The sequence below is a fragment of the Pelophylax lessonae genome, assembly GCF_965119305.1.
Source record: "Pelophylax lessonae genome assembly, chromosome: 12".
NCBI classification, from domain to species: Eukaryota; Metazoa; Chordata; class Amphibia; order Anura; family Ranidae; genus Pelophylax; species Pelophylax lessonae.
In genome coordinates, this window is record NC_138779.1 from 188,141,724 (window position 1) to 188,167,521 (window position 25,798).

The 25,798-nt window shown below is 40.9% G+C and overlaps 1 protein-coding gene across 1 annotated transcript; it reads left to right on the forward strand.

The window, feature by feature from the left end:
• Positions 1–425: 425 nt before the first annotated feature.
• LOC309568025 (uncharacterized protein) lies at positions 426–25,299 on the forward strand. Its single transcript, XM_082273599.1, has 4 exons — positions 426–727; positions 9,558–9,601; positions 12,641–12,730; positions 24,878–25,299. The coding sequence occupies exons 1-4, from the start codon at positions 642–644 to the stop codon at positions 24,982–24,984; spliced, it is 327 nt and encodes a 108-aa protein (XP_082129725.1). The 5' UTR covers positions 426–641; the 3' UTR covers positions 24,985–25,299.
• Positions 25,300–25,798: the final 499 nt, after the last annotated feature.

A 25,798-nucleotide genomic window follows, 5' to 3' on the forward strand; every position in this document is an offset into this window, starting at 1 on the left:
TTTTTTGTTTATAGCGCATGATCAAAAAATCCCACAGGTGATCAAATACCACCAAAAGAAAGCTCTGTTTGTGGGGAAAAAAAGGACGTCAAATTCATTTAGGTACAGCATCGCACGACCGCGCAATTGTCCGTTAAAGTCACGCAGTGCCGAATCGCAAAATAGGCCCTGGTCAGGAAGGGGGTAAAATCTTCCGGGGCTTAAGTGGTTAAAGACAATAAAGCATCTTTTGGAATCCCCTTTAAATCCCCAAGCAGTGTCTTGTACTTACAGTAGTTTCAAAACATGATGTTTAATAGACTGATTTAATCTTTTAAAATCTTCCGTCACGTCTGACTAACTTTCAATACCTGTTTTAAAAAAAAAAAAAAATCTCTCTAAATCTGTCAAACAAAGCGGACAAAGAACACAGAAGCCAGCCAAAGTGGAAGTAGTCGGCGCCTAGATAATAACACTGAGGGACGATCTCAAGCTTGTGATGAAAGGGTTAAAGTTGGGGGGGATACTTGACATTCCATCATTTTTAAACCTGTTGTACAGCCCTTCCTTGTGTGAGTCTTAAGCTCATATGAGAGCAAGGTGGAGGTGAGTGACATACGGCAACGGAATAGTGCTGATCCTCTTTCAGGAACCATTAAAACATGAAGTCGTCCACGATTTTCATGCTGGCTGTGGCTCTGGCCCTGTTCTACTGTTGGACTGCCGATGGGCATAGTAACGCAGGTAAGTTTGGACCAGAATCTGACTGATATTAAGACAGGAAACTGTAGCCCAAACAAGAAAAAGAGGGCATTACAATTGAAAAGAAACCCTGTCCTGGACCAAGGACCTTCACACGTTTGACACAGGGCAATGACAATTTGTGACTAGCAAGGACTTGGAAGCCACCAAACATCATTGGGTTGACTGCATTTATACAAGTAACACCTAATTTCTGATTGGTTGCTAGGAGTTGATTCCTCATTCTCATATTGACTGAGTTGGGCGGTTTAGATAATTATTGGGCAAACAGTAGTATTGAATTTGTCAAACAGAACACAAATATGAAGAGTGCCTTTATGTAACATTGATATACAGTGAAGATCTGAAGAACAAGTAAGGCAAATGTTTGGCTATCAGAGTAATTAGAAATACTAATGGACATTTTAAGAGTGGTGCATTGTCTCATGTAAAATATATATTTAGTCCAAAAAAAGTCTTCAACTTTTTGGCCAATACCACCGAACCTATACAGTTGCAGCTAGTGCTCTGCTGTTGTGGACTTAAAGTAAACCTGCCATAAGATAAATATGGGGGCTGCCAATGCCAACCTTCAGAAAGTATCAGTTGTCTACTTGTGTATGGCTTTGGTACTTGATACCCAGACCTATACGGAGGAAATCAAAGTCAGAAAAAAAAGGCTAGAATTTCCTTTACTTGTTTTGGCTCAGTGACTCAAAATATTGAAGCCATTGGATTAGCATATACGTCAGGCAATACAACTTTCAGAAATATTTAAATGTCATGTTATATTTTTCTCCAATGCCAGGATTCCCTTAGGGGTCTTGTATAAAAAAAAAAAAAAAAAATTGCATAGTCATTCATTCAGTGAATCTGCATGTATTTTTCAAACTGGGCAAAAATAAATGTTCTTTTTGATCATTTTCTCTTTTGAACAAATGTTCCATTATTATTTGCAGTAGGAAAATACAGTAATCCCCCGCTCCATCGCGGTCCAGTTTTTGCGGTCCCGGTAATTCGAGTTTTTTTTTGTAATGTTATTTTACTATATAAATCATTAAAGATGAAATATTTTTGTGTTTTCCATAGCTCTTGCTCTGTCTCTTAGTATCTTTTATGTGTTTAAATGAGTTTCTATTGTTTTAAAAGTGTGTTTAAAGACCTTAAAATGCTTTTACATGTACAGTGACAGTAAAAAAACATGCCTACAATGCATTTTAATAGGGTTTTTCTATTTCGCGGAATTTCACTTTTCGCGGCTGGGCCATCTAGGGACTGTAAAGCAGTACAGTAAACCCCCGCAATGGAGGGGGGTTTACTGTACTGCTTTACAGTCCCTAGATGGCGCTAAGGAGCATATGAAATACAAACCCGATTCCAAAAAAGTTGGGACACTGTACAAATTGTGAATAAAAACAGAATGCAATGATGTGGAAGTTTCAAATTTCAATATTTTATTCAGAATACAACATAGATGACATATCAAATGTTTAGACTGAGAAAATGTATCATTTTAAGGGAAAAATAAATTGATTTTAAATTTTATGGCATCAACACATCTCAAAAAAGTTGGGACAAGGTCATGTTTACCACTGTGTGGCATCCCCTCTTCTTTTTATAACGGTCTGTAAACGTCTGGGGACTGAGGAGACAAGTTGCTCAAGTTTAGGAATAGGAATTTTGTCCCATTCTTGTCTAATACAGGCTTCTAGTTGCTCAATTGTCTTAGGTCTTCTTTGTCGCATCTTCCTCTTTATGATGCGCCAAATATTTTCTATCTGTGAAAGATCTGGAATGCAGGCTGGCCATTTCAGTACCCAGATCCTTCTTCTACGCAGCCATGATGTTGTAATTGATGCAGTATGTGGTCTGGCATTGTCATGTTGGAAAATGCAAAAGAGATGATGAAAGAGATGACGTCTGGATGGGAGCATATGTTGTTCTAGAACTTGGATATACCTTTCAGCATTGATGGTGTCTTTCCAGATGTGTAAGCTGCCCATGCCACACGCACTCATGCAACCCCAAACCATCAGAGATGAAGGCTTCTGAACTGAGCACTGAGAACAGCTTGGGTTGTCCTTGTCCTCTTTAGTCCGGATGACATGGCGTCCCAGTTTTCCACAAAGAACTTCAAATGTTGATTCGTCTGACAACAGAACAGTTTTCCAGTTTGCCACAGTCCATTATAAATGAGCCTTGGCCCAGAGAAAACGCCTGCGCTTCTGGATCATGTTTAGAGATGGCTTCTTTTTTGGCCTATAGAGTTTTAGCCGGCAACGGCGAATGGCACGGTGGATTGTGTTCACCAACAATGTTTTCTAAGCCCATGTTGTGATTTCCATTACAGTAGCATTCCTGTATGTGATGCAGTGCCGTCTAAGGGCCCGAAGATCACAGGCATCCAGTGTAGTTTTCCGGCCTTGACCCTTACACACAGAGATTGTTCCAGATTCTCTGAATCTTTGGATGATTTTATGTACTGTAGATGATGATAACTCCAAACTCTTTCAAATTTTTCTCTGAGAAACTCCTTTCTGATATTGCTCCACTATTTTTCACCGCAGCATTGGGAGGATTGGTGATCCTCTGCCCATCTTGACTTCTGAGGGACACTGCCACACTGAGAGGCTCTTTTTATACCCAATCATGTTGCCAATTGACCTAATAAGTTGCAAATTGGTCCTCCAGCTGTTCCTTATATGTACATTTAACTTTTCCGGCCTCTTATTGCTACATGTCCCATTTTCTTTGGAATGTGTAGCTCTCATGAAATCCAAAATGAGCCAATACTTGGCAGGACGTTTCAAAATGTCTCACTTTCAACATTTGATATGTTATCTATATTATATTGTGTATAAAATATAAGATTATGAGTTTTGTAAATTAGTCCATTCCTCTTTTACTCACAATTTGTACAGTGACCCAACTTTTTTGGATTTGGGTTTGTACATATGTCTTTGTGATAAGAGACACCCATATCAATTCCAGAGAACATTAGAGGGAATTAGCAAATAAATGTAATCAAAGGTGTCTAGAATTGTTACTTTGTATCTCTTGTTACAAAGACGTCTGTATTTCCTGTGCTCTTCAGTTCATAGTGACTTTAATGAGGTTTTATACTATTGCCCATAATATAAGAACATTCATGCAGAAGACAACATAGCCTCAAGAACATTTGGTTTTTGCCAAGTTGACATATAAATGTGTATGAATGTATATGCAGAATCATTAGAATGTGCAATTTTTTTTTATGTTTGAGAGGTCTAGAATAGTAGGGAAGGCTAGAACTCCATTTTTTAAGTTTCTGTTGGTGTCCCCATTTCATTCCTTTCCATGCTTCCTGATGGTAAAATCATTGTCACCGGGACAGGAAGTGAGGGAAAATCTCTCAAATGGATCTCTAGTTAGCAAACAAAAAATAGTCAGTGGTCCTAATGCTTCCACACTCTATCCACAACTTAAGAAAAAAACATTTTTTGGCTTGACATATCATGGTATTCATTATCTCTAAGGCTGTGCATATATAGTATGTAGTGAGAATGCAGACATGAGTAGACATGCAAGATAGCCATCAATTTGCTGGTCGATGGTGCATGTCACTTTTGGGGCAACACTGTAACTGGAAAAGACAAAATAATTTAGGCTTGATTTACTGAAGTATGTAAGAGGTAAAATGCAAAATGACTCTCTATTTGCATCCAGCATCCAATTATCTTCAAGAGAAGCTCTAGATTTTAAAAATTATCTTTAGTAAATCAAATTCAAATGTAAGCATTGTTGTCACTTGATGCTGTTGAGAATCATTGGGATTATGATCCCCCCTTCATTCAATGTCATTTTTGACTTTACATCTGGTGTATGTATTTAAAGAATATATTACCCCAACATTTCATAGTCATAATATGTACCTGTAGTAACATATACTTATGTTAAAAAGTATCCTGCTCTCTTTGCATTGCTTCATTTGTATGACATACCTGGTGATCCTGCCAGTCCCCCCTGCTTTTCTATGTTTAACTGACAACACTAAACAGGAGAAAACATCCATCTCAGCATGGTCATTTTTCTGGCTGTGCTAGAAGAACCGTCTACCTGTCCTCCAATTGCCAAGACTTGTGTTGACATCCCCCTTCACAGCCATTATATGAGAAGATCAGTGTAATGTTGTTTCTTCACCTCCAGCTCTCTAAGTCGCTTATGCAACTGAGAACAGAGTATATGTGATCACTTAAAATTAATAAAAATTAAAAACAGTGATTGATAATTAAGAAACCACTCCCATTAGGCTCACTGAGCACAAGGGCAAAAAGGAGCAATTCATGATTTCTTCAGAATAACAAAAGGTAGGAATCCGCAACAAAGTTTGTTAAAATCCTTGTAATGCACAGTATCTCACAAAAGTGAGTACACCCCTCACATTTTTGTAAATATTTTATTACATCTTTTCATGTGACAACACTGAAGAAATGACACTTTGCTACAATGTAAAGTAGTGAGTGTACAGCTTGTATAACAGTGTAAATTTGCTGTCCCCTCAAAATAACTCAACACACAGCCATTAATGTCTAAGCCACTGGCAACAAAAGTGAGTACACCCCTAAGTGACAATGTCCAAATTGGGCCCAAACTGTCAATATTTTGTGTGGCCACCATTATTTTCCAGCACTGCCCTAACCTTCTTGGGCATGGAGTTCACCAGAGCTTCACAGGTTGCCACTGGAGTCCTTTATCACTCCTTTACGACAACATCACGGAGTGGGTGGATGTTGGAGACCTTGCGTTTTTCCACCTTCCATTTCAGAATGCCCCACAGATGCTTAATAGGGTTTAGGTCTAGAGACATGCTTGGCCAGTCCATCACCTTTACCCTCAGCTTCTTTAGCAAGGCATTGGTCGTCTTGGAGGTGTGTTTGGGGTCGTTATCATGTTGGAATGCAGCCCTGTCTCCGAAGGGAGGGGATCATGCTCTGCTTCAGTAGGTCACAGTACATGTTGGCATTTTGGCATTCATGGTTCCCTCAATGAACTGTAGCTCCCCAGTGCCAGCAGCACTCATGCAGCCCCAGACCATGACACCCCCACCACCATGCTTGACTGTAGGCAAGACACACTTGTCTTTGTACTCCTCACCTGGTTGCTTCCACACACGCTTGACACCATCTGCAGTGTGCTGCGTATGGTCTGAGCACTGACAGGCTGATCCCCCACCCCTTCAACCTCTGCAACAATGCTGGCAGCACTTATATGTCTATTCACCAAAGACAACCTCTGGATATGACGCTGAGCACATGCACTCAACTTCTTTGGGCGACCATGGCGAGGCCTGTTCTGAGTGGAACCTATCCTGTTAGACCGTTGTATGGTCTTGGCCACCGCGCTGCAGCTCAGTTTTAGGGTCTTGGCAATCTTCTTATAGCCTAGGCCATCTTTATGTAGAGCAACAATTCTTTTTATCAGATCCTCAGAGAGTTCTTTGTTATGAGGTGCTATATTGAACTTCCAGTGACCAGTATGAGAGAGTGAGAGCGCTAACACCAAATTTAACACACCTGATCTCCATTCACACCTGAGACATTGTAACACTAACGATTTACGTGACATTGGAGAGGGAAAATGGCTAATTGGACCCAATTTGGACATTTCGACTTAGGGGTGTACTGACTTTTGTTGCCAGCAGTATAGACATTAATGGCTGTGTGTTGAGTTATTTTGAGGGGACAGCAAATTTACACTGTTAGGCTCCATTCACACTACCGCGGCACGACTTGTGCACGACTTCGGGGGCGACCTGTGAAGTAGTGTGCAGCGCGACTTCGGCGCGACTCGCACAGACTTCACATAATGGAAGTCAATGCAAGTCGCCTCCAGGTCGCCCCCCGAAGTAGTACAGGACCCTTTTTCTAAGTCGGAGTGACTTGTGTCGCTCCTATTAGAACGGCTCCTGTACTACACTATGGGACCGTGAGGACCGTGACTTGTTAGGCTGACAAGTCGCGGTCCAAGTCGCGGTAGTGTGAATGGGGTTTTATACAAGCTGTACACTCACTACTTTACATTGTAGCAAAGTGTAATTCCTTCAGTGTTGTCACATGAAAAGATATAATAAAATATTTACAAAAATGTAAGGGGTTTACTGTATATCACTGTGTGCCAAAAAAAAATAAATCGTAGCCCCCCGTGCTTATAACCCATCATATGGTTATAAATACATCTTGATTCCAGTGAAATTTCAAGATGGAATCCCTGTTGTTATTTTCTAGCTTTTGGTATCAGCAATAGAAGGTGTTATGTGATCTGTTAATGGAGGCAACACAGACTGTTTTTTATTTTCTGGTTCTTTAAAAAAATGTGGCCCAGTTTTGGAAAGCCATCCATAAGGGTCCAACACAGATGATATTAAAGGATACTTGTTCCAGCTCCTGCACTCCCGATCCCCCCTCCCTGTGACAGTGGGCAGGGAATCTTCTTCCCGCAACCACAGACTCAATTTAAAAAACAGCACGGCTGTGCAGGGCTCCGCCAACACGGCCCCATCATTAATTCCCATTTTCCTGTGAGTGAATAGCCTACAAGTTCCATTAGCCGCTTGTAGTTCTCACTGAACTGTGCAGGGGTTGGTGAGCGTTCTCATAGTCCATTGATCTTCCTGCTCTCATGTAACTGCCTGCCCATACAAGGTACAGGCAGACCGCAATCCTGAGAGTCTGCAGGGGCCTGAAATTGCACCCACGATCTGCTGAACACGGATGCAATGCTCTGCAGACTCCTTAGAAAAAAAAAATAAATGCACATTTTACCTGCAAAAAAATGTGCATTTATTTATTTGTTTTTTTCAAAAGGTAAACTTAGCATTTAAAGTGATACTAAAGTCTCTGTTTATTTTTTTTTAACCACTTAAGCCCCGGAGGATTTGGCTGCTTAAAGACCAGGGCCTATTTTGCGATTCGGCACTGCATGACTTTAACGGACAATTGCGCGGTCGTGCAAAGCTGTACCTAAACGAATTTGACGTCCTTTTTTCCCCACAAAAAGAGCTTTCTTTTGGTGGTATTTGATCACCTGTACGATTTTTACCTTTTGCGCTATAAACAAAAAAATAGCGACAATTTTGAAAAAATAACAATATTTTTCTCATTTTTTTTATATGAAATTCCCCCCCCAAAAAAATGCAAAAATCCAAATTTTTTAACATTTTAGGCCAATTTGTTTTCTGCTACATATGTTTGGTAAAAAAAAAATCGCAATAAGCGTATTTTGATTGGTTTGCCCAAAAGTTATTGCGTCTACTAACTAAGGGAAAGATTTATGTCATTTTGTATTGTTTTTTTTTTTTTACTAGTAATGGCGGCGATCTGCGATTTTTTTTTGCGGGACTGCGACATTGCGGCGGACAGATCAGACCCTTGACTGACACTTTTGGGGGTACCAGTGACATTACTACAGTAAACAGTGCTATAAATATGCACTGTTACTGTAAAAATGACACTGGCAGGGAAGGGGTTAACTTTATTGGTGATTAGTGGGTTAAATGTATCCCTAGGGGCGTGATTCTAACTGTGGGGGGGGGGGGGCGAGGCTTGTGATGTATCTACCGAGACATACGATCCTACATAGCAGGATCGTATGATCTCTGCAGTTACACCAGGGAGAATGACAGGCAGCTTTGTTTACATCAGCCGCCTGTCTTTCTCCCTCTCCAGCGGGAGATCGCGAGTGACCGGCGGACATCGGAGCCACCGGTCACACGCCTGGGGATGTTAATGAACGAGCGGGGGCGGAAGCGCGCCTCCGGCAGCGCGCACTCGTCTGCTAGATGCTCGTGGGAGAGCTACGTAGCCCTACATCGTTTTGCCTGTAGGGGGCTGACTGCGCAGTAAATTGTCGTGCGGCGTTTGGCAAGCGGTTAAATAACAAACATGTTATACTTACCTGCTCTGTGCAGCGGTTTTGCACAGAGCAGCCCAGATCCTCCTCTCGCTGCCTCTTCTGGCCCCTCCTCACTGCTGAGCCCCCCCACAGCAAGCAGCTTGCTATGTGGGCACCCCAGCCAAGCTGCTGCTCTGTGTGTGCATTCAGACACGGAGTTGCGGCCCGGACCGGCCCACCCTCCTCTTTCTTCTCATTGGCTCATAATGGCGCCCGATGCTGTCTCAGTCAATGAGGAGGGAGAGTCTTGGACAGCCAAGCCTCTTGTGCAACATCGTTGGATCGTGATGGGCTCAGGTAAGGATTTGGGGGGCTGGGGGGGCTGCTGCACACAGAAGGTTGCTTATCTTAATGCATAGAATCACTTTAAAGGGGTTGTAAACCTTTTATTTTTATTTTCTTAAAATAAAAATAACAAACATGCTTTTACTTACCTGCTCTGTGCAATCTTTTTGCACAGAGCAGCCCCAATCCTCTTCTTCTGGGGTGCATTGCTGGCGCTCCAGGCCCCTCCTCCTCATCAGGTGTCCCCCATGAAAAATCGGCTTTCTCTGCGGGGCACCTGTGCGGGCGTGCTCCTGAGTCCTGCTGCTGCGACCATTGACACAGACAGCCCTGCCCTCCGCTCCCGTGTCACAGGATTTAATTGACCAATGGCTCCTGCTGCTATCAATCTGCCCAATGAGGAGAGAGACAGCGGCCGGGGCCACTGCGCTCGTGCACATCACTGGATCAGATCAGGCTCAGGTAAGAAAAAGCGGGGTCTGGGGGGGGGGGGGGTTTGTGCAGCACAAGAGGTTTTCTATGCATGAAGGTGAAAAACCTTGAGGCTTTACAACCACTTTAACTCTATTCTTCTAGAATCCGTACTATAAATTGCATTGTCATTTTTCTCTTCCAGGAATAAGAGATAATAATAAGAGGGGCTTACAGAAGAAGAATCACCACAAAGGTAAGTCAAATGTGGAGCACCACCTACAATATAATCTCACTGTATTTTTTTGTTGTCCCTTGGGGACTAGAATGATTGATGCAATAATAGGTAACTAAAGCAGAATTTTTATCTGCTTATATTTTATTCCTTTGTTCCTTTTTTCTCCCCCCATTGGTGGCAGACTGGAGGGTGAGTACATCAGACTGGGGGCTGACTGGCTTCCATGCACCTCTCTTAATCCTTTTCAATTCGTTTTTTAAGATGATCATTGTAAGCACCTCTGTCAGAGTTAAATAGTTTGTCTGAACCACCTAACTGTCACTTTTGCTGGACAGTTTAGTCGGTTAACCGGTTGCCGACCGCCGCGCGACTATATACTGCGGCGGTCAGCCCCGGCCAGGCAGAGTGACGTATGGGTACGTCACTCGCCTGTCACTGACTTGAGAGCCAATTGCGGGCGGGTGCGTGCCCGCCGCGGCTCCTTCACTGGCAAGTCAGTGCCTGTGACCGGCGGACCCGATGTCCACCGGTCACACTACGATTGCTCCGGTGAAGGGAGGAGCGGCTTATGTAAACAAGCGGCCCGTCATTCTCCCTGGTGTAAAAATGAAGATCAGACGGTTCTACTATGTAGGACCATTGATCTTTGTTTTTACACCAATAGCCATGTCCCTATACAGTTAGAATCACGCCCCTAGGACACACTTAACCCCTCCCTCTCCAATACAGTTAACCCCTTCCCTGCCAGTGTCATTTTTGCAGTAACACTGCATATGTATAGCACTGATTACTGCAGTAATGTCACTGGTAACCCCAAAAGTGTCAAAAATGTCAGTCAAGGGTCCGATCTGTCCGCCGCAATGTCGCAGTACCGAAAAAAAAATTGCAGATCACCGCCATTACGCGTTAAAAAAAAAAAAACACCAAAAATGACAAAAATCTTTCCCTTTGTTAGTAAACGCGATAACCTTTGCGCAAACCAATCAAAATACGCTTTTTGCGATTTTTTTTATACCAAACATATGTAGCATAAAAAAAATTGTCCGAAAATGTTAAAAAATTTTGATTTTTACATTTTTTTTTGGGAATTTCATATAAAAAAATGTGAAAAATATTGTTATTTTTGCAAAATTGACGCTCTTTTTTTGTTTAGAGCGCATGATCAAAAAATCGCACAGGTGATCAAAGAAAGCTCTGTTTGTGGGAAAAAAAGGACGTCAAATTCGTTTAGGTACAGCATTGCACGACCGCGCAATTGTCCGTTAAAAATCACGCAGTAAAAAATCGCAAAAAAAACCCTGGTCTTTTAGCAGCCAAGTCCTCTGGGGCTTAAGTGGTTAAAGGAAGTTAAAAATGAACAGACTTAGGGTCCTTTCACACAGTGCACCATCCGACGAGGTCCATTCTGCTCAGCGGGGGATCGATCCGCCAATCCCCACTGAGCAGGTGGATGACAGCTCCGTCTCTGCTCTGTGTGCACAGACGGAGCTGTCAGATCCCCGCTGTCCTCTATGGAGAGATCGGATGAGAATGGACCGCCTGTCCGTTTTCATCCAATCCAATCCGCCAGACGGATGGAAAATAGGGTTTCCATCCATCCGGATTTCATGGACAGGATCGGATCAGAGAGCAGCGGGTGTCAGCGGACATGTCACCGCTGACATCCGTTGCCCCATAGGGAGTGCATGGAGCATCCGATCAGGTCCGCCTGAAAAACTGACAGGCGGATCAGATCGGATCGCCCTTGTGAAAGGACCCTTACTAGATGAAAGAAAATCTAAAAAGATAAGTAATGCATCCACCACATCTAAAGATTAGTAAGGTGCAATATTATACATTTCTGTTTTTGGGTTTATTACTGCTTTAACCAGTAATATTACTGCGGCAGAGTGGCTCGTTATCGTCTGACGACGTAGTACTACGTCGTCAGACACTCCCCTTTCACGGCGGCGCGCGAGTCGGGCCGCTGCTCTTCCCCGATCGTCGGGGGTAAACACAAGCGGGCGGATCTCCTAAGTGACAGGCAGGGTCAGATTGCAGGGTTCAGCATAGCTGAACCCTGGATCTGTCCTTGTGTCACATAGTCACCTCCCCCCACACATGTCAGTAAGCACCAGGCATACATTAACCCCTCCCTCTCCAATAAAATTAACCCCTTCCCTGCCAGTGTCATTTTTACAGTAACAGTGCATATATATAGCACTGATTACTGCAGTAATGTCACTGGTACCCCGAAAAGTGTCAAAAATGTCAGTCAAGGGTCCGATCTGTCCGCCGCAATGTCGCAGTCCCGCAAAACAAATCGCCGCCATTACGCGTTAAAAAAAAAACACCAAAAATTACAGAAATCTTTCCCTTTGTTAGTAAACGCAATAACTTTTGCGCAAACCAATCAAAATACGCTTTTTGTGAATTTTTTTTACCAAACATAGGTAGCAGAAAACAAATTGGCCAAAAATTAAAACAAATTTTGATTTTTACATTTTTTGGGGGGGAATTTCATATAAAAAAATGTGAAAAATATTGTTGTTTTTTCAAAATTTACGCTCTTTTTTTGTTTATAGCGCAAAAAGTAAAAATCGCACAGGTGATCAAATACCACCAAAAGAAAGCTCTGTTTGTGGGAAAAAAAGGACATAAATTTCGTTTGGGTATGGCGTCGCACGCGCCGAATCGCAAAAAGTGGCCCAGACGTAAGACAGCAAAATCCTCTAGTGGTAAAGTGGTTAAAATTAGGTAAAATTTGTTTTAAAGCAGAAATATATAATAACTAAAAATATATATTTATTTTCCAAGTGTGCAGCATTGTTGTGGTCTTATGTAACTGTTGTACTATTCATGAATTGGATCCCAAAATGCAATCACTAGGTTTCTGTTGCAATGTGAGTTTTGAAATAAAGAATATAGAAGGATATGGTTAGAATTCACCTATCATTAGCACATCAAGTTACCAGACTATTTATATTGTAATATACACTACTTAAAGGAAGTTTCTGTGGATTGCCCATGGTTTATGTTATGGTAATTTCATATCATATATTCTTCATCTCGTTGCAGGACACCATGCAGAAAATATAATGATTCAAAGGTCTGATGGAAGGAAATTTGAATGTAAATGTATTCAGAGGAACCCTCATCAATCACAGAGTGAGTTCTAGAAATTAATAAGGGGCATCCTTCTTAACTGTCCATACAGCATAAGACCCAACAGCTGGCTTATTATATGTGTGTATAGACCTGTGTCAATGAACCTTTAACAGCTTTAAATGGGTTTTACATTCCCATAGTTTAGGTCAGAAGAAGGTCAACTGCACCTATCAATGATTTCTGAATGATCTCAGAAGTAGTGATCGACCGATATCGTTTTTTTTTATTGCCGATACCGATATTGGCCGATATTTTCGTACATTTTAAAAAATATATATATTTTTTTTCATTTATTTTTTTAAGGTACTGTTGTGAAGGGATCTGGGGGTCTAAAATACCCTAAACCCCTCCTCTGCACTTAAAAGCATTCAAAACGCCAAGTTTGGCTGTTTTGAATGTTGTAATTTTTTTCAATCTCGTGCCGAGTACCCGGAGTACATGGAGACCCAATCACAGCCGAATGCGGCTTTCATCAGATCTTTGGCGGTCATGCAGGATGGTTGCCCGGGTCTCCTGGTGGGATGAGAGACCCGGGCGAGCCGCGGAAGGCGGCGGGAAGGGGGGGACGTCCCCTCCCGCACCTTGTAATGACAGTCGAGCGGCTTCTCAGCCGCATTGGTTGTCATTACAAGATAGCCGATCGTTACCGGGGTGATGCCTCTAGCTGCAGGCATCACTCCAGGGCATGCACTTTCCTGAAATATCGGCAATATCAGTCACCTTGGTGGCCGATTCCGATATATCGGGGAAAGTGCATATCGGCCCTTGATATATCGGCTTTGCGGATAATCGGTCGATCTCTACTCAGAAGCATCTCAAACTGATGCCATTGATGCAAGGCCAAAGACCTTTGTGCAAGCCCCAAAGCTTGTATAAGCTGACCATATTCCTTATGATGATGAAAAGAAACATGTGGTCAAAAACTGTTCGGGAATAAGCCACCTGTATGCCTTGGTTGCCTATAAGCACAGGCCTATGATGCCCAACGGTAAACCCAGGGCTCCAAATATATATTTTGTTATTGAATCCTTAAACGTTCACCTTTTCCAGAAAATAGCCTATGCAGAAGATATTAACACACAATTCCCATTTAGCAACCCCCACGTCCTGCCTTGTTGCTATAATGTGAAAACCACTTTTCACTCCTGCAATGCTGGGAGTGAGCATCCAAGGGTTTTCACATCCTAGCAAACAAGTCAGGACATGGGAGTTTCTATGTAAATTAAAAAGTGCGCTTATTCAATGTATGTGGAAAATCACCTAACGGTGATAAGTGAACTGAAATAAAATGGTGAAATTACATACAAATGTTCTTATAATTGATAGCTCTAAAAAGCAAAACAGAATTCCTAATGATAAAAACCAAAATACATAAGATATCATATGACAGTTCGTGAAAAACAGAAGAACTCCTCTTGCTGGGGTATAGGTGAATAAATCAGCCAAAACCAGTGATGTGGAAAGGTCCAAAAAGAGAAATATGGGTGAAAATGAATGAAATATCCCTCCACCAGGTGAAATTCCTCCTTACCCGACGGAAGAAGGTAAGTGCTATAAAGATGATCCGACTGTTCACAACATCAAAATCTTAAACTGGGTCACCGTCAAACATGAATAAAACTCCAGTGCAACACAGGCAAACCTGGCCTCTTACCAGAAACAGGCTCAGCGATCACTGTAATAAAGCTGAAAACGTTGTTCCTTCCTCCCTCATAACAGATGGGTGGCTTTTCAGTTTCCACAGATTGACTCCGATATGCATAAAAAATATATAGGAGGCTGATAGTGTATTACCCTTGATAACATTTATTAAAGCGGAGTTCCGGGCACAAAATCTATATTTTTTTTTTGTGCCCGTCCGCTAGTTCGACATCACCTGAAAAGGAATTGGATAGTTAGGTTTTTTTTTTTTGTTTACTCACCTTGTAATTGAAGATTGTAAATACTCACCTCAGTGTACTTCCTCCCTCAGCGCCGCGGCTCCGCCATCACTTCCTGTCTCGCGATGATTCCTGGGAGCTGAACGTCATCGCTCCCAGGAATCAATGCGACGGCACCGGCCCTGCTCGCCACTTCTGAGCGACGCCACACCGGAAGTGACGAGAGGGGCCGGTGCAGGCGCATTCTGGGAGAAGAAGACGCGGAAGAAGACGCCGAAGAGGACCGCGCCGGCTTCAGCTGCCCACAAGAGAGATGGAAACGCTGTGGAAGAAATTTTATAAGTAAGTATTTCTTCTAAAAGGTAAGTGCGAACCGGGACAGATCAGAGGCTAGCCATTGTGGAATGTACTAGCCCTGACTGTCCCGGGGGTACGTTTGTTGAAAAATCATTTCTGTGCCCGGAACTCCGCTTTAAATAGATAAGATTGCACTTACATGAATGAGATGTTAGCAAGTGTTTAAGGATGATCTTAGCAGAAAGAATTTCGTGTAGGACTCGCGTCCGGCTGCAGCGCGGACCGCGAGTGACGTAATGGCGGCACGCCTCCCCTTCAGATGCGTTTCCTCCAATAGGACTTCAACCGAGAATGGGGATGAGCGCGCGCCGTCACATCCATCTCTTTATACAGGAAGGAGAGTCTTCCCTTTCGGTGTCTGCAATGGAGGGTCCGGGAACCGGAAATAGCTATAGGACGGCTAATCTTTAATTACATCGATTTGTACATATAGAAAATTTACCTTATTCCCATCCGAATTCATTATAATGATGATACTTGGTTTTAAACAGAACCCGCACCCCAATTTTCAATTCGGCTACTTATTATATATGGATCCTATGACACCGGACATGGAATTCTCCATTCCTTCCTGTTTCCATTTTAAATGGACATTTGTAGATAAAGTTCATCACATGGGTATTTAATTAATTATTAAAATAAATAACATTAACTCTCATGACACTTAAAACAATATAATAAAGACGTTTTCACATATAAATACATATGTGAAATTTAAATTTAATAGAATAGCTTTAAAATCTATCTTTAAAATTTATAAAAATTCACTAAAAGTATAAAAACAATATGTAAAAACAATGTATAAAAACAATGTAGTGTATGATATTATCTGTACATATATACGAAAAACGGGAAGTTAGCTATTGTTGATATGGGAATTGATATCCCATTCAATATTGAGTCCTCAAGGTCGAGAACATTTTAATTCAAAAATCCAGAAAGTTTCACTTCTGGATATTCTTTTAAGGTTACTTCCTCTCCAGTGTGGAGTGTACTTTTCAATGGCAATTTTCATATTTTTAGGATTTTTTTGATGGCATTTTGTATAGTGATGTGGTACACTATGTCCCGGGAAACCTTTGTAGACATTCGCTAAGTGTTCGCCTACACGTATGCTATGCGTATGTACACATTCTGCCTTGTTGCTATAATGTGAAAACCACTTTTCACTCCTGCAATGCTGGGAGTGAGCATCCAAGGGTTTTCACATCTTAGCAAACAAGTCAGGGCATGGGGGTTTCTAACTAAGAATTTTTTTGGTCTGGCTTCTGAGGGAACCCAAATGGTCTACAAGTAAAACAATAAAATAATGATCATTTTACAAAGTTGCACAGATTTTTAATATCTTCTAGAGCTCCTTGACTGCATGGGCTATTGTCTGGAAAAGGTGAACCTCTAGGGTACTGAAATAATACATAGACATTTTTGTTTGGTGGGTGGTGGTGGTGGTGGGGGGGGGGGGGGGAGCTACAAGCAAGGCTTTCTTTTGAGGTAATGAAGTAATACATTAACACTCTTTTTTTTTTTTGGGGGGGGGGGGGGCAGTAAGCAAGGCTTTCTTTTGGGGTAATAAAGTAATACATACATGCTTTTTTTTTTGGAGCTGGTTCACCACCAAAAAAAACAGACACATCTGGAGTAGAAGGAAGAGCACCTGGGAGGTACAAGGGGGTACAGCAATTATGCCCAAAGATGAAAAAAAAATATATATTTTTTTATGTTTTTAGAAGGGTTAATTTTAATCACTTGACCTCTGGGAAGCTTTTACCACCCTCATGACCAGGCCAATTGTTTTTTTTTTTATTGTTTATTATATAAATGAAGAAAGACAGAACATTTTGAAAAAAATATATTTTCTAGTTTCTGTTATAAAGCATATCCAAACAAAAAATCTAATTTCTTCAAAAATTTAGGCCAAAATGTATTCTGCTACATGTCTTTGGTAAAAAAAAAAAACAAAACAAAAAAAAAAAAACAAACACTTTAGTATATTGATTGGTTATTGTGAAATTGATAGTTTCTACAAACTATAGTATACAGGTCCCTCTCAAAAAATTAGCATATTTTCTGCCACACTTTTTCCTTCCCACAGACTTCCCACTGAGGTGCCTTGATACAGCACTCTGGGAACAGCCTATTCGTTCAGAAATTTCTTTCTGTGTCTTACCGTCTTGCTTGAGTGTGTCAATGATGGCCTACTGGACAGCAGTCAGGTCGGCAGTCTTACCCATGATTGTGGGTTTGAGTAGTGAACCAGGCTGGGAGTTTTTAAAAGCCTCAGGAATCTTTTGCAGGTGTTTAGAGTTAATTAGTTGATTCAGATGATTAGGTTAATAGCTCGTTTAGAGAACCTTTTCATGATATGCTAATTTTTTGAGATAGGAATTTTGGTTTTTCATGAGCTGTATGCCAAAATCATCAATATTAAAACAATAAAAGGCTTGCACTACTTCAGTTGTGTGTAATGAATCTAAAATATATGAAAGTCTAATGTTTATCAGTACATTACAGAAAATAATGAACTTTATCACAATATGCTAATTTTTTGAGAGGCACCCGTATATACTGGAATTTACGCAGCTATGGACGATATACTGTAATGGCGGTGATCAGCGACTTAGAGTGGGACTGTGATAGTAACAAACAAAGAACTCTGTGTGTGATTGATCACAGTTGATGAGCAGGTTTCAGCCAAAATCATTGGCTAAAATTGTGCTGTGTCCAATCAGAGTATGGCTTGGCATGGGAGGTGTGCATGCTTGCCCCAAACCCCGAAGAAGGCTGGTCTTTTTCATGTATGTGACTGTGCTTGTACCTGCCGCCCATTCGCAGTATATGTAGTGGACAGCAGGTGGTTATCGTTAACGTGGACATGTAGTATCCTATTCTAAAATTTGTCCCATCTATAATAAAACTAAAATCACTTTTCTGGTACAAATTATGGCAGTTTTTTTGAATAATGAGAAATGAGTAAAAGGCATTTTTTTTTTTATAAAACACTACAAAAGAAACAAACTTTCATTGCTGTTATTGTTATAATGAATATTAAACAGGATTTATATATTGCCATCAGTTTGCACAGCACTTTACAAAGTAAAGAGAAACTGTACAATTACCATGCAATTCAATAAAGAAAGTTTAAATAAAATAAATGGAAATGGAAATAAAGTTGAAACTTTTATTCACAAATAGACTGTAACAACTGTTGCATTGTATTTACTCAATGACACTTGTAGACTTTCTACAAGTGTCATTTTACAAAGGTGCCCCTGTATTTTGACAGCTTCTTCTTTGTGATAGCATTTTGACAAGTAGCAAATTCTTGAGAAGCAGGGTATAGGAGATACACCCTTGAAATGTAATTGATATTTACAACTCTTTAGTGGTTAAAGTGTAACTCCACTTTTGTTGAGAAAAAAACATTCCCCTCTGGGTGATCTCTGGAAATTACAAGGACTTTAACAAAATTTGTTGCAGATTCCTACCTTTTGTTATTCTGAAGAAATAACGGTTTGTTCCTCTGTGGCCGTGTGTTGAGTGAGTTTATTGGGAGTGGTTTCAAAATGATCAATCAGCTATAAGGCTCTAATGAGGAAAATTGCTGGGTCTGCATCTCTTTAAATGTGATTTTCTATTGGAAGTCTCCTACCAAAAATACATTTTTTTGCAGGGGATGTTTGATATCTGACTTGTATCTTAGCTTCCCTGGTGGTCTGATTATGTCCAGATTACTGTGCTAAAAGCTGTACATTGTCTTGCATAGAAATCTGTTGTTTCACATTTTAAAATTCACCTTCCCCTGCAATCCCCGCCCGTCCTCCCACTGTCCTCCCGCTGTGCTCGGCTGATGCCGGCACCTGTCTTCCGGTTCCCTTCCCTGCGAGCGCTGCGACGCAGAGGAGTGGAACCGGCGGCAATTTAAAAAATGTAAATACACCAAATGACATGATACAAAGTTGTGATCTTAACGGATTACATTGTATCATGCCATTTCACCACAGGATTTCACCTGGTGGCTTTTCCAGTGCCCTGCCTGTGCTTTTCCAGTGCTTTCTGCCTGGAATATTGAGAACGACCATGGCATCCAAAAAGCGTTCTTTTTGCACAAAAGCGATTTTAGACTAACTGGAAAACAGCGACAGTGAAACAGAGTTACTTGAAGAACTGAGCGATAGCGATTCGTGGGAAAATTCGTCATCAGGTACGGAAAGTGACGACAGTGACGATTCTGATGTCTCTTTCTGGCACATAGCTCCGTTGGAAATTCTGAAGAATTATTTGATATACTTCCCAAAATCCACAAGCTATGTGCCAGAAAGAGACATCAGAATCGTCGCTGTCGTCACTTTCCGTACCTGATCACGAATTTTCCCACGAATCGCTATTGCTCAGTTCTTCAAGTAACTCCGTTTCGCTGTCGCCGTTTTCCAGTTCGACTAAAAGCGCTATGCACAAAAAGAACGCTTTTTGGACGCCATGGTCATTCTCAATATTCCAGGCACAAAGCACTGGAAAAGCACAGGCAGGGCACTGGAAAAGTCACCAGGTGGAATCCTGTGCTGAAATGGCATGATGCAGTGTAATCCGTTAGGCTCACAGCTTTGTATCATGTCATTTGTGTATTTACACTTTTGAATTTGCCGCCGGTTCCACCCCCCTGCCTCACAACCACAACGCTCACAGGGAGGGAACCGGAAGGCAAGTGCCGGCAATCAGCCGTGCACAGAGCAGGGAGAAAGTGTGAGGACAGCGGGGAGGACAGCGGGGAGGACAGAGGGGAGGACGGCGGAGCACAGGGAAGGCGAGTAACATTCTGGGGTAATCCCGAGTGTGGCTCGGAGTTAACGCTTTTGGTACGGAAAGTTAACCCCGAGCCACACTCGGGAATACCGCTAAGGAGGTTAGTGTAGACTTCTGGGAAAATCAGTGAGCCATTTACATAAGCAAGAAATTATGTTTCTGGGGGTCGTTCTGTACATGTTCTGTGTACAGAACACCTCCAGGTAGCCATATTGCATTGAATTTTACAGAAAATGTTAGCGGCTGCAGATTGAAAAGGAAAGGTAATTTTTAATAACATTCAAGTATAATATGATTTATATTGCAATTGTATAAGCAATATTTTTTTTTTAATTTGCTATATCCCCCCCCCCCCCATAAAAGTGGAGTTACCCTACTATATATCCAAATACAAATTTCTCCTCAATTTCTAAAATTGAAAGGGCTGTTTATATGCAATGGACTTTAAAACTGGACACTCAGAACGACTGACTGTATGTGGCCACCTTGCTTTACATGATATGATAGTGAATAGGAGGCATTTGTCTGTTCCAACCCCCACTTATTATTATCTTGCATATTAGTATCAGGTAAGAAAGATCCTATTGGTTAATTGCTCGTTCTTTAAACTAGCTCTTCTATGATTTGCTAATAAGTTGGTGTAGTTTTTTTTTCATATGTATATTAGGGATGATCGAACTTTTGAAAAGTTTGGTTCGGCCAGAACACCCGAACTTCCCGAAAGTTCGGGTCCGGATTCCAGAACCCCATTAAAATCTATGCGACCCGAACTTCGGTAATCAAAAAACACCATTTTGAAGCCCTAAAACCCAATAAATGCCCCTAAAAAGTGCCTAGGGTTCTGGGTCATGCCCCAGGGACTATTAATCACACAAAAAAAAGTTCTTAAAAATTGTCATTTTTGATAGAGAGCCTATTATTGAAAAAAATATTGAAAAAAAAAAAAGAAAGAGATTTCTTTGGATTTAGTGTCTGGGGGGGGGGGGTCTAAAAGTGTACCTGTGAAGTTTCAGCTCTGTAGCATGTCCAGAACCAGAAAAAAAAGATAATTTTTCTTAGAATTTTTATTAGCGCAGGGATAGAGTTCCGCTCCTTTCACACCTGGGCGTTTTTGTTTCAGGCGTTTATTGGGCATTTTTTGGGCATCTTTGGAGGCAGGCATAACATCTGAACTTCTGTATAGGGGTATATATATATATATATATATATGTGTGTGTGTGTATATATATATATATATATATATATATATATATATATATATAAATATATGTGTGTGTGTATATATATATATATATATATATATATATATATACAGTGGGTACGGAAAGTATTCAGACCCCCTTAAATTTTCCACTCTTTGTTATATTGCAGCCATTTGCTAAAATCATTTAAGTTCATTCTTCTTCCTCATGAATGTACACATAGCACCCCATACTGACAGAAAAACACAGAATTGTTGACATTGTTGCAGATTTATTAAAAAAGAAAAACTGAAATATCACATGGTCCTAAGTATTCAGACCCTTTGCTCAGTATTTAGTAGAAGCCCCCTTTTGATCTAATACAGCCAGGAGTCTTTTTGGGAAAGATGCAACAAGTCTTTCACACCTGGATTTGGGGATCCTCTGCCATTCCTCCTTGCAGATCCTCTCCAGTTCTGTCAGGTTGGATGGTAAACGTTGGTGGACAGCCATTTTTAGGTCTCTCCAGAGATGCTCAATTGGGTTTAAGTCAGGGCTCTGGCTGGGCCATTCAAGAACAGTCACGGAGTTGTTGTGAAGCCACTCCTTCGTTATTTTAGCTGTGTGCTTAAGGTCATTGTCTTGTTGGAAGGTAAACCTTCGGCCCAGTCTGAGGTCCAGAGCACTCTGGAGAAGGTTTTTGTCCAGGATATCCCTGTACTTGGCCGCATTCATCTTTCCCTCGATTGCAACCAGTCATCCTGTCCCTGCAGCTGAAAAACACCCCCACAGCATGATGCTGCCACCACCATGCTTCACTGTTGGGACTGTATTGGACAGGTGATGAGCAGTGCCTGGTTTTCTCCACACATACCGCTTAGAATTAAGGCCAAAAAGTTCTATTTTGGTCTCATCAGACCAGAGAATCTTATTTCTCACCATCTTGGAGTCCTTCAGGTGTTTTTTTTAGCAAACTCCATGCGGGCTTTCATGTGTCTTACACTGAGGAGAGGCTTCCGTCGGGCCACTCTGCCATAAAGCCCCGACTGGTGGAGGGCTGCAGTGATGGTTGACTTTCTACAACTTTCTCCCATCTCCTGACTGCATCTCTGGAGCTCAGCCACAGTGATCTTTGGGTTCTCCTTTACCTCTCTCACCAAGGCTCTTCTCCCCCGATAGCTCAGTTTGGCCGGATGGCCAGCTCTAGGAAGGGTTCTGGTCGTCCCAAACGTCTTCTATTTGAGGATTATGGAGGCCACTGTGCTCTTAGGAACCTTAAGTGCAGCAGAAATCTTTTTGTAACCTTGGCCAGATCTGTGCCTTGCCACAATTCTGTCTCTGAGCTCTTCAGGCAGTTCCTTTGACCTCATGATTCTCATTTGCTCTAACATGCATTGTGATCTGGAAGGTCTTATATAGACAGGTGTGTGGCTTTCCTAATCAAGTCCAATCAGTATAATCAAACACAGCTGGACTCAAATGAAGGTGTAGAACCATCTCAAGGATGATCAGAAGAAATGGAAAGCACCTGAGTTAAATATATGAGTGTCACAGCAAAGGGTCTGAATACTTAGGACCATGTGATATTTCAGTTTTTCTTTTTTAATAAATCCGCAACAATGTCAACAATTCTGTGTTTTTCTGTCAGTATGGGGTGCTATGTGTACATTCATGAGGAAGAAGAATGAACTTAAATGATTTTAGCAAATGGCTGCAATATAACAAAGAGTGAAAAATTTAAGGGGATCTGAATACTTTCCGTACCCATATATATGGAATCAAAAAACACCATTTTGAAGCCCTAAAACCCAAGAAATGCCCCTAAAAAGTGCCTAGGGTTCTAGGTCATGCCCCAGGGACTATTAATCACACAAAAAAAGTTCTTAAAAATTGTCGTTTTTGATAGAGAGCCAATTATTGAAAAAATTATTGAAAAAAGAGATTTCTTTGGATTTAGTGTCTGGGGAGGTCTAAAAAGTGTACCTGTGAAGTTTCAGCTCTGTAGCATGTCCAGAACCAGAAAAAAAAGATAATTTTTCTTAGAATTTTTAGTAGAGCAGGGATGGGGTTCCGCTCCTTTCACACCTGGGCTTTTTTGTTGCAGGCGTTTATTGGGCATTTTTTTGGCGTCTTTGGAGGCAGGCATGACTTCTGAACTTCTGTGTAGGGGTATATATACACAAACACACACACACACACACATATATATATATATATATATATATATATATATACACACATACACACATATAGGTGTGAAAGGAGCGGAACCCCATCCCTGCAAATAATTTCATTAGCGCATGGATATACATATATGTGTGTGTGTATATATACCCCCACACAGAAGTTCAGATGTCATGCCTGCCTCCAAAGACGTCCACAAAAAAGCCCAATAAATGCCTGAAACAAAAACGCCCAGGTGTGAAAGGAGCAGAGCCCCATCCCTGCTCTACTAAAAATTATAAGAAAAATTATCTTTTTCTTCTTGCGGTCACTCTGACATGGATGAGTTCGGTCACCCTGGCATAGCAGTCAGAGTCAGTTCACCCTAAACTACATTACGGTCACCCTGACACTTAACACTTTCCCTACAGAAACTAGATTATTGAATCTAACTATAGTGGTATATAGTACCCTAACTACACTAGATATCCCTTTCCTCACACTAATAATTGCTAAATGACACTTTTGCAGCAGGAGTAACAGAACTGGAGTTCGGCCGAATTTCGAACAGTCAATGTTCGATCATCCCTAATGTTTATGCTTATTACAGCCATTTCATTCTAAATAACATTTGCTTATGTAAATTATTAATGTTACTTTATGTGGTACACATAATTCTTATGTTATTGCCATTACATAATTCTTCCTATGTCATCTCAGTATTTTATGTTGTATGACATCTCAGTATCTGTTGTATGACATCTCAGTATTTATGTTGTATGACATCCCAGTATTTATGTTGTATGACATCTCAGTATTTATGTTGTATGACATCCCGGTATTTATGTTGTATGACATCTCAGTATTTATGTTGTATGACATCCCAGTATTTATGTTGTATGACATCTCAGTATTTATGTTGTATGACATCTCAGTATTTATGTTGTATGACATCCCAGTATTTATGTTGTATGACATCCCAGTATTTATGTTGTATGACATCCCAGTATTTATGTTGTATGACATCCCAGTATTTATGTTGTATGACATCTCAGTATTTATGTTGTATGACATCCCAGTATTTATGTTGTATGACATCCCAGTATTTATGTTGTATGACATCCCAGTATTTATGTTTTATGACATCCCAGTATTTATGTTGTATGACATCCCAGTATTTATGTTGTATGACATCTCAGTATTTATGTTGTATGACATCTCAGTATTTATGTTGTATGACATCCCAGTATTTATGTTGTATGACATCTCAGTATTTATGTTGTATGACATCTCAGTATTTATGTTGTATGACATCCCAGTATTTATGTTGTATGACATCCCAGTATTTATGTTGTATGACATCTCAGTATTTATGTTGTATGACATCTCAGTATTTTATGTTGTATGACATCTCAGTATTTATGTTGTATGACATCCCAGTATTTATGCTGTATGACATCTCAGTATTTATGTTGTATGACATCTCAGTATTTATGTTGTATGACATCCCAGTATTTATGTTGTATGACATCCCAGTATTTATGTTATATGACATCTCAGTATTTATGTTGTATGACATCTCAGTATTTATGTTGTATGACATCCCAGTATTTATGCTGTATGACATCCCAGTATTTATGTTGTATGACATCTCAGTATTTATGTTGTATGACATCTCAGTATTTATGTTGTATGACATCTCAGTATTTATAATGTATGACATCTCATTATTTATTGTGTATGATCTGCTCTTCTGTGCTTCACAGGAGAAAGGCACCACTTGAATGAACTACAGAAGAACCATCCTCATGGCCGAAAATGTCACTGCAAATCACTAGTTAGGAAACCAGAGATCTCCATACCATTATCCTGAGAACATGTCTTCCATGCACAGCTAAACACCAAAGAACAGTTATCCTTTAGTGTCATATAAGCTTCTGATAAATCTTTCTCGATGCTGCGCTTGACTAAAGTTGGGTACACGCAAATCGATATTTGGCTGGTTGAGGAGGGACCAGCCTAATTTTGATCTGTGTGTGCCCTACCCTGTTTGACAAAAGTTGATTGTTAGAAAACTGTAAAACTTTTGTTGCCTAGTGGTTGCGGCCAAACGACTGCAACTGCTGGTAAGTGTATCCTGACTAGAGATGGGCTTTGGCGTGTTTGAGTCCCCACGTGCCCGATCTCGCCAGGAAACCAACATTGCACTCTACTGATAACAGGCAGTGAGACATTTCCGGATCCGCTGCTGCACAGATCGGGAAATTTCTCACTACCTGTGATTAACCGTGTGCAGTATCGGCTTCCTGGCAGGATCGGACACGTGGGGACTCAAACACACCTGAGCTCATCTCTAATCCTGACAGAGGAGGAGTGCTCGCTGTCATAATACACTGCTCAAAAAAATTTAAGGAACACTTTGAAAACACATCAGATCTCAATGGGGAAAAATATCATGCTGAATATCTATACTGATATGGACTGGGAATGTGTTAAAAACAAAATAATGCCACATTATTTGATGGAAATTAAAATTATCAACTTGCTAAATTCATGACACCCCAAAAATCAAAGTGAAAAAATGATGCAGCAGGCTAATCCATTTTGTTAAAATTTCATTGCAGCTACTCAAAATGGTACTCAGTAGTTTGTATGGCCCCCATGTGCTTGTATGCATGCCTGACAAT

What these genes read in the sequence shown, in the direction of transcription:
- LOC309568025 (XM_082273599.1), top strand. Translation starts at nt 642, where the DNA reads ATGAAGTCGTCCACGATTTTCATGCTGGCTGTGGCTCTGGCCCTGTTC. An exon ending in GAAGAAGAATCACCACAAAG is followed by an intron (nt 9,602 to 12,640) that starts GTAAGTCAAATG and finishes ATCTCGTTGCAG; the next exon opens with GACACCATGCAGAAAATATA. An exon ending in GAACCCTCATCAATCACAGA is followed by an intron (nt 12,731 to 24,877) that starts GTGAGTTCTAGA and finishes TGTGCTTCACAG; the next exon opens with GAGAAAGGCACCACTTGAAT.